Raw genomic sequence first — 19,387 nt, forward strand, 5'->3', positions numbered from 1 at the left:
CAGCTGTTAGTAAGGGCGGCTTTAGCCTTTGCCAGACATCCCCTTTAAGGGGAATCTCTGGTGAACACTGGTTGTGTTACAAACCAAGCGGCGAAAAGAAGGGTAGAAAAGAGCAGAGACTGCGCACGTTTATGAAGCCCGGAAGACTATGACAACATGATCTGCTAGAAATGGACGAGTCCACAGCAAGGAGACAAATCCTCAGCTACAGGCCGGCGCCGATCTCCTGGCATCTAGCACCATGTAAGTAAATCCATGGAGTTGCAATTCATAGTCCACAAAGTGCAGAACGTTCTCGCCCGGATGTGCTGCCTCCACAAGTCATTTACTCTGGGGTAAAGCTCCAGTGAGACGACGCGCAGCGCAGGACAGGGGGTGACATCTGCTGAAGACAACATGGACTGACCCATAACCGGTGGTATCGGCAGCCTCAGCCTGTATTGTGCGGCTCGTAGTGGCCATCAATAAAGCTGCAGGCAAAGTCTGAAATCGGTCATGGCACCCAGAGGAAAGAGAACCCGCATGTAAGACACCAACATCTGTCCACGTGCCGGACACATCCGAGGGTTACCAGCCAGGTTATATAATGTGGTACAGTACTAAGGCTGCCATAGACCGGGTAAATTAGCAACTATTCCTCCATATACAAAAACGGGCCTTCATGTGTTATCAATAGGGAGAGAGGAGTAAGCTGCGGCCAGACCCCCTCTGCCTCCTCCGTAACACAGACATCTGTCCCACTCCAACCCCATCTATCCGACCTCTGAGCCCCTCACTGTCCCTCCCTCCAAACCCCACTGCTCTCCAATGAAAATTAAGGATTGGGCATGTTGAAATCCAACATGCCCATTCTTTCCTTTCCTGACATCTTCCACTGGGAAACACACTGGAAACCCCCACATCAATGATCAGCTGAAATCCTTCTCCATCTGCCCCGTGTGTATCAGACCTTCACCAAGATACCACAATGCAGCTGGTGGAGACATCAAGCTACAAATCAGGCTCCTCACTTTCTGCCTTTAGAGCATGTAATGTTGGGAATGATATTGGGGGCCAACACTTCTATTTACCCCTGTAATAGCTGCCACACATCCCTCATCCTTATATGTATCATTAGGGGGTGTTTTACAAAATCCTGGGACTTAAAGAACATGATTAGATGGACCCATTGGAAACAACGACTGTGCCTCCCTGTCCAAGAAGGGGACTGCACTCTCCTATTTTGTACACCCCCCAGTATTGTTGGCGCATGTACACACTTGCGGACACTAGATGGCAGCAAACACCAAGGAGCAGAGAAGCCTTTTTTCCGCAGGATGGAGACACTCGCTGCCAGATTATGTGAACGCACCGGACGATTCCCCAAAGCTGTGTCTGAATGAAAAGTGCACGAACGCAAAACCTACAGTAAATCGGCATCGATGGAGGGATCCGGCTAATATTGAGTTTTTATACTTACATGTAAGCGTCATCCGGCTACACCCCAAAACACAGAGGTGGATATTATCTTACAGCCTGGGGTCCGATACTTAAAGTGGAGCTCTAACCCTCAACCGGGGTTATAATTACCACTCGTCCCACGCACTATGGTCGCTCATAGGATGGCCGATCACCGCTGCTTTCCAGCACAGGCACCTTAACGTCATCATGTTCACACGTGCAAAAATGCTTTATCTTTTTCACTTTTTTTAGTGAATAGCAATCTTCCCACATTATAGCGATTTTGCGGTGTTTGTGCAGATCTGAAGCAGTGATTTTTATGCACATTTTCTCTGGGATTCTGCACTTAAAAAAAAATTGTGTTTTTCACATGCATTTTTTAGGTGGGGGAAAAAGGTATTGAAAAAAAAAAAATATAACCTTAATGCACAATTCGCATCTACCATTTAACTGGACTCATGGCGCAAAAAAAAAACCCCGCACTAGGTGAAAAAAAAAAAAATTAATAAATGCAGCTACATAGGAACAGAGATGGTAGAAACTGTGGCTTCATATGACAAGGCGATATGTACAGCAGGTACGGCACAAGGAGGAATCCCACCTATTAACCCCATAAGGCTTACTTTGTAGAAATTACTTGATATAAGCTCCTGAGATCAGTGGTCACCCGCTGCCATTAGCTGATGACGAGGTGTATTGGGAGAGGGTCGTCCAGGGATGGTAAAAGCAACGTCGGGTCGATCATACTCCTCCTCGCGTGGTAAACTTCCTATCAGTCACTTACCCAAGACCCCGATCTCCAGACCCTTCAATCCTGCTTCAATGCGGTCATAGATTCCTGTGGGGTTCCCAAAATCTACAGCGATCACCTTGGTCTCCACTTTAAATTTCTCTCCTGTAAAACAAACAAACAAGAGTGATAAATCGCAGGTTCTTTGACTCGCTAGTAAAGTCCCCTGATAATCAGTGGATCAAAGTTTTCCCTTGTTGGAACCCCGAGCAATCAGCTGTAATCTGGGGGAAACCTGGCAGCAAGGGATTCATTTTTCCCTGCACCGTCATTCGCATGGCTGGGAACATTGTCGGGACACATCCTCCAGATGGAGAGACGCTGTGTGACCGCTTCATCACACGGAGATGAGGGGCCAAATTCCCCTCCGTCCCATCTATAAAGTGCAAGTATTATGGATTTCATAAAATGGACGATACTGTAAGGCAGGGAGGGGAACCTCAGGCCGATGGGACTTTTACAGCTCTTGATGACATTTTATCCGACCCAGGGACAGCAGCTGTATTTTGCCGGCCCATTACTTTGTTCTTGCTCAGGACGCAGAGGCGAGTGCAATGAAAGATTACGTCCTGAAACCAGTGCCAGGATGGACATTGTGGGCAGAGTAAGCGAGCAATTTCTACGGCCCCCGAAGGATGGTGTAAATATCCAAATGGACCTTGGCAGAAAAAAAAAAAATTGATTCCCCACTCCTGCGGTAAGGTGACAGGCAGTCATCTTATACTCACATACAAGGTTGTGTCCGGACCCAACAGCCCCCACTCACATCATGGTGCCCTGACGCACAGTAATGGAGGGGTCCTCACTGCGGCACATAGCAGCGTTAGACAACGGATTGTCCTTCCATGCCCCACAAGACCCCGGGCGTACACCGGGAACAGCCCCACAAGACCCCGGGCGTACACCGGGAACAGCCCCACAAGACCCCGGGCGTACACCGGGAACAGCCCCACAAGACCCCGGGCGTACACCGGGAACAGCCCCACAAGACCCCGGGCGTACACCGGGAACAGCCCCCCCGAGGCCCCGGGCGTACACCGGGAACAGCCCCCCCCCCGAGCGTACGCCGGGAACAGCCCCCCCCCCCCCCCCCCCCACAAGACCCCGGGCATACACCGGGATCAGCCCCACAAGGCCTCGGGTGTACACCAGTAACAGCCCCACAAGACCAAGGGCTTACACCAGGAACAGCCCCCCGAGACCCCGGGCGTACACCACGAACAGCCCCACGAGACCCCGGGCGTACACCACGAACAGCCCCACGAGACCCCAGGCGTACACCGGGAACAGCCCCCCGAGACCCCGGGCGTACACCAGGAACAGCCCCACGAGACCCGGGCGTACACCAGGAACAGCCCCACGAGAACCGGCTTACATCACGAACAGCCTCACGAGACCCGACGTACACTGGGAACAGCCTCACGAGACCTGGTATATACCGGGAACAGCCCCACGAGACCCGGTATATACCGGGAACAGCCCCACAAAACCCAGGCGTACACCGGAGCAGCCCCGCAAGACCTGGCTTACATCAGGAATAGCCCCACGAGACCCGGCTTACATCAGGAACAGCCCCACAAGACCCCGAGCGTACACCGGGAACAGCCCCATGAGACCCCGGAACGTCCCCCCCCCCCCCCCCCCCCACAAGACCCCGGGCATACACCGGGAACAGCCCCACGAGACCCCGGGCGTACACCAGGAACAGCGCCGCGAGACCCCGGGCGTACACTGGGGAACAGCCCCACTAGACCCCAGGCGTACACTGGGGAACAGCCCCATGAGACCCCGGGCGTACACCGGGAACAGCCCCAACACCCCCCCCCCCCCCCCCCCCCGAGTGTACACCGGGAACAGCCCCATGAGACCCCGGGCGTACACCGGGAACAGCCCCCCCCCCCACAAGACCCCGGCATACACCGGGAACAGCCCCTCCCCCCCCACAAGACCCTGGGCGTACACCAGGAACAGCCCCGCGAGACCCCGGGCGTACACCGGGAACATCCCCACGAGACCCCAGGCGTACACCGGGAACAGCCCCATGAGACCCCAGGCGTACACCGGGAACAGCCCCATGAGACCCCAGGCATACACCGGGAACAGCCCCCACGCCCCCGAGCGTACACCGGGAACAGCCCCACGAGACCCCGGGCGTACACCAGGAACAGCCCCACGAGACCCGGCTTACATCAGGAACAGCCTCACGAGACCCGACGTACACTGGGAACAGCCTCGCGAGACCTGGTATATACCGGGAACAGCCCCACGAGACCCGGGCGTACATCGGAACAGCCCCACAAGACCCGGCTTACATCAGGAATAGCCTCACCAGACCCGGCTTACATCAGGAATAGCCCCACCAGACCCAGCTTACATCAGGAATAGCCCCCCCAGACCCGGCTTACATCAGGAACAGCCCCACCAGACCCGAAGTACACCGGGAACAGCCTCACGAGACCTGGTATATACCGGGAAATGCCCCACGTGACCCAGTGTATATCAGAAACACCAGGCATATAGTGCGAAAGCACGAGACCCCGCGTATACTGGGAACACACAACAACATTTGTAAGATCTCATGTAACATTTTCAAGAAAGGGCGATGAAGCCCCCAGTCGGATGAGTCAACCTCTTCAATAATCACTCGTATACCTGTAATCATATGGTCGGACTCCGCCAGCAATCAACACTTCATCTATAAAGACACCATGTATGATGTGATATACAATGGAAGTAGAAGCAGCACAGAGTATTTCAGGAATGGAGCAGAGAGAAGCTCCAAATGTATACATCAAAAGTGACTATATTGTGGTGGGTCTTGTGGGGTCTTCTATTTTTTGTTTTTTCACTGTATAGGCTTCACTGACTGTGGGCCTGTGCCCAAAAGATTAAAAAAAAAAAAAAAATTACTATGCAGGAGGCTTGTCGAGGGTCCTTTGGGTCACTGCAGGTTGACTGTACACCTCCTCTGTATTGGAGAGGGCCCTTATACACAACTGATGCAAAAGGCCAATATCCTCCCCATCAAAGTCAATGGAATCCATCCATGCGTTTTTCCAGGTTCCATTGACTTCCATGTCTTCCCTTGTGTCTGACAGCCGCCCCGTGCTCACAGTTTGGTAGCCAATTACATATATCTGGCTGGATGATCCCTTTAAGTGTCCGTAGCTTTCTAACCATGACTGACCCCCCTACACGGATGAGTGCATGGTCTTTGGTATCTTGCAAGCAGTAAGCACAGGACTGAGGACTACGTCAGGAGCACAAGCTGCACGCTACATCAGTCATTCATTAAAGTGCGGCCACTAAATCCGGGCATGAAACATGAATGACACACGAGTCCTGCCGGCCAGATGGCTGCTTGAATGAAAAAAAATATAATAATTAAAGACTGGGGAAAAAAGAGGAGAAGAATATTTATCTGTAGCTGTAAGGACGCAGGGTATGTGAGGACAGGCGTCTGCTGCACCGTGACTCACCGCTCGCTGATCGTGCCGCTCGCCCATCACACAGGTTTTCCATCTAATCATTCTAGGAGAGTCTCAGGGGTTTGGTGAAGCAAAGACAGAGCTTCGTACACGATTAAACCCTTGCAGGTCTCCAAGGAGGAAAAGGTTAATCAGAGACCACCCTTATGGTCAGGGAGTGCATGAAATATATAGAAATATATGTGAGCCCTGAGCAGTGCAGCCCCCCCGCCGGATATTGTGCAGGTGCCCCTCTTACTGTGTAGAACTCTCTGCGGCCTCCATGGATCGCGCTCGTTTTTCCAGCACATCCCGCAGATGATCTCCTGGTTAAGTTTCTCCATTTATGTCCGGAGCACTATCTGCTACAGAGGCCATTAATGGGGGCACATGTTCTGTACGAGGCACCACCATGATGCCCGAGCCAACGTGTCCCAGCAGATTGTTGCCCCATCTCCGCCATATTCGTCCCACGTAGCGTCCTGGTGCCATCTCCTCCCCAAGCAACTGACGCAACCGGCCGTCTACAGGATGGAAAGGAAACGTGATGCGTCAGACCTGCCCGCCTGCCTCCATGGTCCAGGTCTGATGAATACATGTCCATGGTGGGCTGGGGGCAACACAGCCACCGTAAAACATGACACAGCCCTCAACAGCAAGCTGCAATGCTCTGCACGGTCTGACACCTTCCTATCAAAACCAGCAGAAACATCATCAGCAACGAAAACTACAGCTGCCATACTGCGTGATCAGACCAGACGGACTATCCTTTACTACACGGAGAACCCCACAAGTCCGCCGTATACCGGGAACACCCTACAAGACCTGTCGTATACCGGGAACACCCCACAACACCTGCCATATACCGGGACACCCCACAACACCTGCCATATACCGGGACACCCCACAACACCTGCCATATACCGGGACATCCCACAACACCTGCCATATACCGGAACACCCCACAACACCTGCCATATACCGGGACACCCCACAACACCTGCCATATACCGGGACACCCCACAACACCTTTCGTATACCAGGCACACCCCCAAGACCTGCCATATACCGGAAACACCCCAAAACACCTGCCGCATATAGGGACACCCCACAACACCTGTCGTATACAGGGAACACCCACAAGACCTGCCATATACCAGGACCACCCTACAAGACCTGCCGTATACCGGGAACACCCCACTAGATCTGCCATACACACCGGAAACACCCTACCAGACCCCCCCCCCCCCAGGCCTGCCATATACCGGAAATACCCAAAAGACCTGCCGCACACCGGAAACACCCCACAAGACCTGCCATACACCGTGAACACCCTACAAGACCCGCCGTATACCGGGAGCACCCCACAAGACCTGCCGTATACCGGGGACACCAAACAAGACCAGCCATATACCAAGACACCCAACAAGACCAGCCATATACCGGGGACACCCAACAAGACCCGCCATATACTGGGGACACCCAACAAGACCGGCTGTATACCGAGGAACACCCCATAAGACCTGCCATATACCAGGAACACCCAACAAGACCTGCCGTATACAGGGAACACCCCACAAGACCTGGCGTATACCGGGGAACACCTGGCGTATACCGGGGAACACCCGCCGTATACCGGGGTACACTCCAAAAGACCCGCCATATACCAGAAACACCGCACAAGACCCACAACATACATCCCACATGGATCATCCATATACTGGAAACACCCCACAAGACCCGCCGTATACTGGTGAACACCCTACAAGGATCAGTCATATACCGGAAACCCCACAAGATCTGCCGTATCCCAGGAACACCCCACCACAGAGTTTTAAGTGCTCCGTTAGGCCATACAGATATCTTTGGTGATGGAGGGAGAGGGGGACAATGGAGGTTTTATGATGTAAAGTCAGAAGTAGCAGCACAGAGTACTTCAGGAAGACAGTGTCCTGGTCTTATATGAAGATGGAGCGCCTTCTATACATTTTTCGTGAAGACAGGGCAGGGACATTATGTGAGGAGCAAAATGGGATCAAGTACAAGGATGGAAGGAGCAGGTACCATTAAAAGCGCAGAGTATTTAAGTAGTAAAGCCTGACAATGTCAGAGGGCTGTGACTCATTCAGGTAATGATGTTACTGAAGGCCAGGCAGCTACAGTCCTACAACAGCCCACGAACAGGGATGGGACATAGACTGTCCCTAATGTCCTCGTTCCTGGAAATAGGATCAGCTGAGGACAAAAAGGAAAATGACTAATGTGATTATTATTATATTATTTTTGCAGACCTGCACAAGTCAGAGCTGGCAATGCCCCTCGTTTTACTATACAGTTTAGCCTAAGTAGATTCTAACAATATTCAGACTAGAGAATGAAAGAAGCTCCACGGACGGGAGTGAATGTCACCTCAGTGCAGCACGTCACTGCCATGCAATGGCTCTGTAGTGACCTCAATGATATCTCAGGAGGCCGTACAGAACTAGGGCAAGTAAATGGGCCTCCATGTTCCAGCAGAGCAAGGCCCACGACTCTCCCCAGCGAAGCAATCCAAAAGCTGCATTATGTATCGTCCGCAGAGTCCCTGGGGGGCCGGGGTGCTGTGACGCTGTAGAGACGTCTCTGGGCACTCAGGCAGATAAAGGACTTTCAGAGCCATTCCTCAAACTACAACTGCGATGCTGCGGACGCGCTGAGCGGACAGGCTGCTAACTGGGGAGGAGGAATGGAAGCCAAAATCCAAAAAGACGACCCATTATTGTTAAATTATTACCAAAGACGCTCAGCCCTCCAAAAAAAGGGGAATAAAAAAAAAAAAAAAAAATACACACAATAAATATAAATTATATATATATATATATATATATATATATATATATATATATATATATATATATATATATATATATATACACATACACACATATACACATACACACACACTAGACTGTGGCCCGATTCTAACGCATCGGGTATTCTAGAATATGCATGTCCCTGTAGTATATGGACAATGATGATTCCAGAATTCGCGACAGACTGTGCCCATCGCTGATTGGTCGAGGCAACCTTTATGACATCATCGTCCCCATGGCAATTATTATGACATCTACGTCGATACTGTGCCCGTCGCTGATTGGTCGAGGCGAATTCGCGGCAGACTGTGCCTGTCGCTGATTGGTCGAGGCAACCTTTATGACATCATCGTCCCCATGGCAATTATTATGACATCTACGTCGATACTGTGCCCGTCGCTGATTGGTCGAGGCGAATTCGCGGCAGACTGTGCCTGTCGCTGATTGGTCGAGGCAACCTTTATGACATCATCGTCGCCATGCTGTGCCCGTCGCTGATTGGTCGAGGCCGCCAGGCCTCGACCAGAGACGCGGGATTTCCAGGACAGACAAACAGACAGAAAAACCCTTAGACAATTATATATATATAGATAGATTGTGGCCCGATTCGAACGCATCGGGTATTCTAGAATATGCATGTCCCCGTAGTATATGGACAATGATGATTCCGACTGTGCCCGTCGCTGATTGATCGAGGCAACCTTTTTGACATAATCATCGCCATGGCAACCATTATGACATGTACGTCGATACTGTGCTTGTCACTGATTGGCCACTTAATACCAATGTCAAAAGGTTGACAGCAGCTTTTACATGGTTAAACTGCAGAGATCGGAGCTAGCTCCGCTCACTGCTGATAGAGGCAGGCGCCGGCTGAATAAACACGGCTGACACCTGCTGTGTATGGAGCGGGCGCAGCTCTTGAACCTGTCCCATACACTCACACGACAGACATGTACGTCTCATGTAGAGAAGGCATTAACAAGAAAAAAAAAACACAACACTTATTAATAAAATAAATTTTCTTCTGCATGACAACACAAACGCCTACATTTTCTTTAGTAATTCGCACATAAAACAAAGCCTCATACAGCCACTTCTAGCAAAACATGAAAACATTATCTCTGCTAAAATTAAAATATTTTTTAATATTAAATTATTACTATTAATAATAAACTGGTCAATAAGATCAAACAGATTGTTAACCCCCTTCAGTCTGGGCCCTTTTGGGAAAAGCATTTTTTTTTCCATTGTAACTACTAGCCATACTTTTCATTTTTAAGTCTGATGAGGACTTCCCCCCCCCCCCCCCCATTGTATGAGTTGTATTTGTCAGTGGTAGCATTTCGGGGGGAAATATACAGCAACTTATTACCAGAGTACGGTTAACTCCTTATGGACCAGAGAATTTTCAGAATCTTTTTACTTCCTTGATGCTGCAGAGTATGGGATCCAACCAGAATCAGTCTCCTGCCCCCTCTGGCAGCTGACATAGTCTCTTTCTTATTTCTTTTGCAGATTGACAGCTTCACAGCCACAACGCCCTAAGGTAAAAAGCCATTTCTGGGATCACTATACAGCGACCTGTTTGTGGAGAGAGAGATGAGCATGTGCGACCACCAGCACTCATGTCATTAGGTGGACGTGCACTTTGCTATACACTATGGACACCAGGTGACGCCATAATATGGAAATTAATGTCCCAACTCTTCATTGGATCAGTATGTAAAGTGCAAACATTGCTCTTTTTTCATGATCTATACAATAATTCTGACCTTTAATGTTGGAAGAACCTTTTAAGCGAGTTTGCATTGTCACTTCCAATTAAAAAAAAAGCAAAATATATTTGCGAATTGTTATTGGAGTAATTTCCCTTGTAAAACCCACTACGATAGGCTGCACGTGTGCGCGTCGTGTGTGTCCAGGGTGCATTATAAATAGTAAAGCAATTTCATTGAGCGTTCAGTAAATCTGGATCAGCGGTGGCAGTGCTGATTTACAGGATTTGCAGGATCTCTTCCTGCAGATGTCATGCAGCTTCTGGAATCATGAAGTTCTCTGCACGGACAGATTATCCAGTCTTGCTGTTTTGTTGTTTTTTTTTTCAATCACAAAAAAAAAAAAAAAAAAAAAGAAGAGGGCAAAAGCTTCTCGCTCTCCCATCATGCCCCTTTTCATTCAGAATAAAGCAGGCAGGAGCACTGTGTGCGCCATTCATGCAGAAATGGGGATCAGAGGCTCGGGGCTTCGCTTAAGGCCATGTTCACACTTTGCGGGTTTTACCGCGGATCCGCGGCGATTTTGATGCTGCGGGTCCGCAGCAGTTTCCATTGCGTTTACATTTACATGTAAACCCTATGGAAACCGCAATCCGCTGTGCACATGCTGCGGGAAAAACCGCGCAGAAACGCAGCGGTTTACAACCCGCAGCATGTCACTTCTTTGTGCAGAATCGCTGCGATTCTGCACACATAGGAAAGCATTGATCCGCTAACTTCCCGCATGGGGCTGTGCCCACGATGCGGGAAGTAAGCGGATAATGTGCAGATGGTACCCGGGGTGGAGGAGAGGAGAGACTCTCCTCCAGGCCCTGGGAACCATATTAGTGTAAAAAAAAAGAATAAAAATAAAAAAATAATGATATACTCACCTCTCAGCGCTGCACGCGGCCGTCCGGTGGCAGGGTTGCTGTGCGAGCAGGACCTGCGGTGACGCCGCGGTCACATGACCATGACGTCGCGGTGACGTCACGAAGGTCCTTCTCGCACAGCATCTTTGGAACCGGAGCGCCGCGTGCAGCGCCGAGGAGATCTGGACATCAGAGGGTGAGTATAAACCAATTTTTATTATTTTTAACATTACTATTGATGCTGCATATTGCTGCATATGCAGCATCAATAGTATAGGCGGAAACCCGCAGCGGAAACCGCAAAACAAACCGCGATAAATCTGCAGGGATAACTGCAGCGGTTTTGCCCTGCAGATTTATCAATTCCGCTGCGGGAGAACCCGCAGAGGACCCCGCAAAGTGTGCACATAGCCTAAATGTTCACTTCTTAAAGGGGCAGACGCAGCTAGGAGATGACGCAGGAATAAGTCAAAAGGTAACTTGGCAAGATTTGCAAACTTGCTCAGTCCATTCCTGGCGGGTGGCGCAGAGGCTCAGCGCCACGACCAGCGGTAGAAATGGTGTTCACTGCTCGCACCCTGCATCTTATAAAATGGTTGCATTACCTGGAACCCAAAAGTCAGACCCTCATTATAGATGCACAGCATTACACCAGCGCCTTGTCCCCCTCAATTCTCCGGATAGGTGGGGACCCTGCTAATCGGAAAGTGCTAGCGATACGCCATCTCTTTTAGAGAGGAGAAAACTCCCTTTAAAAAGGGGGATTAGATACTGAATAACTGAATGATGGGTTGGGACAACTAGGACCACCTTCAAAAAAACGCAGAAATAATGCACCTGTTTGTTTTTTTTTCTTTGCAAGTTTTCTAATGGAGACCGCTCCAGGAAATGCTCCTTCTTTATGGAGTTATTGGAGGGGTTTTTCACGTGTATTTTGAAGTGTTTTATGCAGCCTTCTGATTGAATAATCTCAGGCTCAAGTTCCTGAAGGGGACTAAAAATATGTAAAAATGTAATTTTTCAAATCTGTAAAAAAAAAAAAAAAAAAATTGTCATCCAGGTCTGAACTATCAAAATTAAAATTAAATTGACCTACACTGTGAAAAACAAACAAACAAAAAAAAAGTGATAATGCAACAGAACTACTGTTTGTTTTTTCAGTAACTGCACTTCACTCTCGTAAACATACAACAAGCATCGTATGTTCCCCAAAATTGTACAAGTCAGGAGAGCTTGGAAAGCAAAAAAACAGGTCTTCAAAAAATGCAAGAAAAAAAAAAAAAAAAAAAATTTAAAAAAAGTTGTGACTTTTTTTAAAAGCAGAAAAAAAAAATCCACTACAAGTTTTGTATTTCCATAGTCGTACTGACCCTTTACCACACGGTGGGTTTTGCAAAAAAAAAAAAAAAAAACTCCACAGAAAAATACTAGAATTGTGTTTTGGCTTTTTTTTTCCTATTTCACCGCATTTAAATTTTTCTCCCCATTTCAGAAAATTATATGATAAAATTAATGAAACCATTCAAAGCTTTAATTTAACCCTATGAGGGCTTGTATTTTACCGGGATAAGTGGCCAGAAAAAATAAAAACAGAAGCGCAAGAGCGAAAAATAGACAGAGTTGGTCGTGCGTGTCAGTGGGACGCTGTCACTGCAGACCCCAGAGGTGACCCCTGCATCCATCATCCCCAAAATATGACAAATGTCTGACGCCATTATCTCAGGTCTGAACACCGCTCTGACCAAGTCCCTGAGTTTTCGGTTCCATCTAATATTCTATGTGCTTTTTTTCTTCCATACAAGCCGTTATTCAGCATCATATCCCGCTTTATGTTCCCCCCTCTGCAGCAGACGACGTGTCAGTCTCTACTGTAGTTCAGGAATTCGGGTCATGAACCAGGAAGCTCGGGATGAACAGGCTGGTGTAAGAAGCTGTGTTACAGCATAGTCTGGACCTTCAGAAATATTTTAGGAGACTGTATGAAAAAGCCTCCAAAAATAATAATTGTGTGCTGTTCCTTTATGATGTACAGGGGGAAAACGTGATCTTGTGATGACTCAGGACCAACCGTAGAGAAGCATCTGGGATCCTGGAAGAGGCCGGCGGAAAAGGATATTGGATGTTACCGGTTACAGCAGATTTGCTAAGCGAAGACTGTCCAGAAAACTGTGCATCCACCTACGGGATCGGAGGGGGAGACCAGCCGCGCGGTGCGTCCTGGTGGGAGATTCTCCTCTTCCTGTGGTCAATAACTTTCAGCTGGCTTACAGAAGTAACGATCGCACTGATGGAAAGGTGTTCAGGCAGAAGCTTGTAGAGGGGGGCAAAAATAATATCAGCAATTACACCGTGCACCCCCAATTCACACACAAAGTTTGACTGCATAAGACGATGCACCGGGGACACAGTCCTCTGTATCGCTGCAATGCACGGATTATAAAAAGCAGAGCAACTTCATGAATATTCCTGATCGCAAACCAACCCTTTTTGAGTATGCAGCTCCTATGCACACTCATGTGTGTCCATGGTCACAGACTACAAGCAGTAGTCTGATCCTGCAGTCATGTGTTAGAAAAGCCAATGTCCCCTCCCTCTATGATGCTCAGCACTCACTTATAGACTTGGCGACCTCGTCCAGCTTCTCCAGGGTCCTGCTGATAAGGACGATGCACATTCCACGTCTGGCCAACTAGAAAAGAAAAACATTGATATCACGGGTTTGATTTTCCAAATTTATTTTGACAAATTTCATATTTGGATCTGGGATTTTACCAGCAGGGAATGAAGAACTAACGATTACCAACAGCTCTAATCCCCACTGATCCACGTCTAGGAGCAGTATGCATTCCATCAGTCACCTAACCGCTGCAGCCGATCACACAGGCTTTAGCTGTGACAATTGGATGTGTAACATCTGACCTCTGGGGGCCAGGTACAGCAATCAGGTGACCCCCACAATTCAAGGAAAATAGAAAAAATTGACCCCCTCAATACTACAAAAAGGAAAATGGGCAGAAGCAAAAGTTTGCACCCTTGGAGATTTGTCTGCTCAGATAACTTTGACCAAGGTTTCAGACCTTAAATAGCCTGTTAGGGTTATGGCTTGTTCACTATCATTAAGAAGGGCCAGATGATGCAAATGCTTTATAAAAACCCAGCCTCCTCAAACATTGCGTCAAAAACCAGCAGCCATGGGTTCTTCTACGCAGCTGCCTGGCACTCTGAAAATGATGGAGGCCCACAAAGCAGGAGAAGTATATCAGAAAATCAGTTTCAAGTTGCCTTTTCCTCAGTTTGAAATGGCAGTTAACAGGAATAGCGGTGGTCAAGAAAAGGTCTGGGAAGACCAAAAAAATAAAAATAAATCAGTGAGCTGCCTGTAGAATTACAAGAGGCAAATCAGAACCCCCCCCACTTGACGGCAAAAGACTTTCAGAAAGCTTTAGCAGACTCTGGAGTTGTGGTACATTGTTCTACTGTTCAGAGACACCTGCACAAATATGGCCTTCATGGAAGAGTTATCAGAAGAAAACCTCTCCTGCATCCTCACCATAAAATTCAGGATCTGTAGTATGTAAAATAATATCTAAGCAAGCCTGATGGATTTTGGAAACAAGTCATGTAGACTGAGGAGATTAAAATAAAACGGTTTGGCCACAATGATCAAACGTATGTGTGGAGAAAAAAGGCACCAAATTTCAGGAAAAGACCATCTCACCAACCATTAAGCAAGGGGGTGGATCAATCATGCTATGGGATTGTGTTGCAGCCAATGGCACAGGGACCATTTCACAGGTAGAGGGAAGAACAGATTCAATGAAAATTTAAAAAATTCTTGATGCAAACATAACACCATCTGTAAGAAAAGCTGAAGGTGAAAAGAGGATGGCTCCTCCAACTGGACAATGGTCCTAAACACACATCAAAAGCCACAACAGACAACTTCAAAAGGCCCTCACAGTCCCCTGATCTTGATGAAAATCTGTGGTTAGACCTCAAAAGAGCGGTGCATTCAAGAATTTTCCAAGCAAGTTGAAGATGAAATGATCATCAAAAGGCCTAAAGTTAAAGCAGCACTCCATATCATCTGAAAAATCTGTGCGGGATTTATTAAACGCATATGTCTGGGCAACGTTTCGGCTCCAAATGAGCCTTTCTCAAGCCATAGGTTTTTTTTTGGGGGGGGGAGGGAGAGAATATCTTCATCTTTTACATTTAAAAATTACATTGGAAAATAGGCAAGTGCCAAAGTTTGAGCATTCTGCATGGTTGGAACCTAATAGCACCCCCTTTTGCAAGTATCACAGGTTGTAAACGGTTTTTATAGCCAAACAAGTCTTTCAGTTCCTGTTTGAGGGATTTTCATCCATTCTTCCTCGGAAAATTCTTTCAGTTCTGTCAGATTCCCGGGTCAAATTGCATGCACTGCTCTTTTGAGGTATAGCCACAGATTGTCAGTGATGTTCAGATCAGGGGACTGAGGGCTTGCGCACCGTATTTAAATGAAGGTCTTTATTATTAACCTCTTCAACCCAAAGCCTGTATTCACCTTCCTGACCAGGCCAAATTTTTCAATTCTGACCAGTGTCACTTTATGTGGTTATAACTCTGGAACACTTCAACAAATTCCACCGATTCAGAGACTGTTTTCTCGCAACATATTATACTTCATGATAGCGGTAAAATTTGTTGTATATGACCTTCATTTATTTGTGAAGAGATTGGAAATTTGGCAAAAATGTAGCAATTTTCAATTTTTTTTTTTGCAAAATAAATTATTTAAGAATGTTGCAAGAAAGAAGAAACAAATAAGATTTAAATGTAATCAAAAGAGAAATAGCATTTGTTTTATATATGGGGTACAAAAAACTTTGGGAGTTATGGGAATAAAATGGTTAAGAGGGGAATTAAAGGGAATTTTTATGCCCTTAAAATCAGATACATTACACAAAATAGTTAATAAATAACATTTCCCACATGTCTACTTTACATCAGCACAAATTTAAAAAAAAAAAAAAACTTCTTCGTTAGGACATTTTTTTTTTTTTTTTTTTAGGGACCACATCATATTGCAAGGGAATTTGAGGTGTCTATATGACAGAAAATATCCAAAAGTGACAGCATTCTAAAAACTGAACCCCTCAAAACCACATTCAAGAAGTATATTAACCCTTCAGGTGCTTCGCAGGAATGGAACGTGGAAGGAAAAAATTACCATTTAACTTTTTTTTTTTTTCTTTTTCTTCACAAAACTTTTTACTTTAGACCCAATTTTTTTTTTGCAAGGGTAATTAGAAAAAATGGACCCTAAAATTTTTTGTGCAATTTCTCCTGAATACGCAGAAACCCCACATGTTGGGGAAAACCACTGTTTGGGTGCATGGCAGAGCTTGAAAGGGAAGGAGAGTCATTTGACTTTTTGAATGTAAATTTGACTGGAATAATTAGCGGATGCCATGTCACGTTTGGAGAGAACCTGATGTGCCTAAACAGTGGAAACCCCCCACAAGTGACACCATTTAGGAAATGAGACCTCTAACGAAACTTATCTAGATGTCTGCCAAGCACCATGAATCCCCAAAGGTGCTTCACAGAGGTTTATAACATTGAGCTGTGAAAATAGAAAAAAAATTATCAGATTATTCCCCCAAAACTGTTTTTAGCCCCAAATTTCGCATTTTCACAAGGGTAACCGGAGAAAACATACCATAAAAATGTATTGTGCAATTTCTCCTTAGTAAGCTGATGTACAAAATGTGGAGCAAAACTACTGTGTGCGCGCACGGCAGGGCTTGGAATGGAAGGAGTGTAATTTGACTTTTTGAATGCAAACTTTGCTGGAATCATTAGCGGACTCCATGTCAAGTCTTGAGAGCCACTGATGTGACTAAAAACTGGAAGCACCCACAAGTGACCCCATTTCTGAATCCAGACCGCTCAAGGAACTTATCTAGATGTGTGGCGAGTACCTTGAACCCCCAGCAGCTTCATAGAATTTTATAACGGAGCAGTAAAAATAAAAAAATAACATTTTCCCAACAAAAATATTTTTTAGCTCCAAATTTATTTTCAAATGAGTAACAGGAAAAAAAATGGACCCTAAAATTTGTTGTATTTCTCCAGAGTACGTAGATACCCCATATGTGGTGGAAAGCTACGGTTTGGATGTGCAGCGCCCCAGAGTCCTGGTCGTTGCAGTACTGTGGCTCCGCCACTATGGGGAGCTATGGTACGTCTGATTGCACTAAAGGAGTTTCTCTGACCAGGTAACACCTCACTACACTTCACACTCCGGCCACCAGGGGGGGTGGTCCTATCTAGTAGGCCACTCCTCACACTCTGGTAAAACTGGGGGTTGGACAGGAAGACAGGGAGAAGTAGCTGGGAAGAGATAGTGAGAGGACCTGTCAGGGATGGGATCCTGGCAGACTCCTCAGAGCAGAACTAACCAGTGCACAACGGGAATACAGTAAAGAGGAATTAGGACCAGAAGGAGTCGTGCTGTTAGACCGAGGCAACATCCTTCTGAGGCGCAAACAGTCGGTGGCCGGAACGCCGAGCAAGTAAGAGACTTTAAGTACTACTGCAAACCACGGCAGGACAGCCAATTAAAGGTTGGCTGTCTCACTTAACACCTAAAAACAAGAAAAAGAAGCGCACATAGAGTAATACCTTCAGGTATCGCAATCACGTGGACCCCCACAAAACAGACTCACCTGGTCTGGTTGTGACAGGTCACAACTCCCTTGGATAAGCACGTATGGTCGCAGCAGGCTCCCGGCAAACAGTATGGATCCACATGGAGAAAAAAGAAGAACCGGAGGATAAAAGCCGCGCAGACCACAATGAAGATAACAGAGTTACACACACACTCTGTTTATTAGCCTACGCGTTTCGTGGCAGACAAGCCACTTCATCAGGGCATCAAGATTCATCAATAAAACCAGGTATATATACCCACAAGTACAATCAAAAAAACACAAACATGTATAAGCCCCACCCTCTTACGACATCACTTCTGGTGGGAACGCCCACTTTAGGTCAAACATTTGTAAATATACCCATAATATTGGTTACAAAACATTAAAATACATTGAAACCCAATGATCGATCTTTAAAACCATATATATTCATCAATAAATAATTAAAACAAATATAAACATTTCTGGTATCCAGATAAACCAGGATTAGAACTCACACTGGGAGAAACCTAAAAACTATCCTCCAGAGATCAAACCTCCGTCTTATACCACTAAACCACCTGGTGGTCTTAGGTGAGGGTAACTATTTATCTTGGAGCCACCAGTTAAACCCATTCGAAACACTTAAAATATCATATATTGACCCATAGTAACGAAGTAACTATGCCACGAAACGCGTAGGCTAATAAACAGAGTGTGTGTGTAACTCTGTTATCTTCATTGTGGTCTGCGCGGCTTTTATCCTCCGGTTCTTCTTTTTTCTCCATGTGGGTCACTTAACACCTAAGCAGACAACGGAGGCAGCTGTGGGAGAGGGGCGACTCTAGGGTCCCGGAAGAACTCCAGGCCTACCCCGTCATACGGGTGCGTCCTACCATATCATCTGGGGGACGGAGAGAACGAACATCAGAGATAGACACAGCAGTTGTGAGGACTATCCCGGGAGCTCAGCAGGGAAGGACTACAACACATAGCGCTAGAAGGTAGACACTGATTCCCACCTGTAAAGAGAACTCCTGATGTGCCTTTGGACCGGCCGGTCTCAGACAGCCCTGTTGACAGCGCTCTGGACTGAGGACTCTAAAACCTTCAGTAAAGAGGTAAAGAGACTGCAACCTGGTGTCCTCATTATTTACCACTACAGCACCACCACTACCTTCACCCGTCACATCATTCACCGCGCGCCCCTCGGCAGGGTCACGGACCGGGCCTAGCCACCGTGACAACCCCAGAGCAGAGACTCAGAGGCCCGGTACCGGGTACCCCTCGGCCCTGCGGCAGTGGGGGCGCTACAATTTGGCGTCACGAACAGGATCTACTTAAGCCTGAAGAATCAGGTCATGTGTGCTTTGGAACTGTGATTTATTGTGCTTGGACTGTGTATTGCCATTTACCGCCAAAATTCGCCATTGCCGCGCACGGAGGGAGGAGCCTCAGCTTCGTGGGCGGAACCAGCCAAAAGAAGCGCGGAACGGAAAGCGCGGTAAGGCGCCAATCCCGGAAGAGGA

At 47.3% G+C, this 19,387-nt stretch overlaps 1 protein-coding gene across 1 annotated transcript in view; it reads right to left on the reverse strand.

Moving 5' to 3' along the window:
- The window catches only part of HSD17B12 (hydroxysteroid 17-beta dehydrogenase 12), an 88,091-nt gene that overhangs the window by 23,320 nt on the left and 45,384 nt on the right, over window positions 1–19,387 (reverse strand). Inside the window, exons 3-4 of the mRNA XM_077287087.1 lie at window positions 13,792–13,867; window positions 2,225–2,335 (exon numbers count right to left, since the gene is read on the reverse strand). Coding sequence (XP_077143202.1) covers window positions 2,225–2,335; window positions 13,792–13,867 — 187 coding nt within the window. The remainder of the gene's footprint in view (window positions 1–2,224; window positions 2,336–13,791; window positions 13,868–19,387) is intronic.

Source organism: Ranitomeya variabilis, chromosome 2 (assembly GCF_051348905.1).
Source record: "Ranitomeya variabilis isolate aRanVar5 chromosome 2, aRanVar5.hap1, whole genome shotgun sequence".
In the NCBI taxonomy this organism is placed as follows: Eukaryota; Metazoa; Chordata; class Amphibia; order Anura; family Dendrobatidae; genus Ranitomeya; species Ranitomeya variabilis.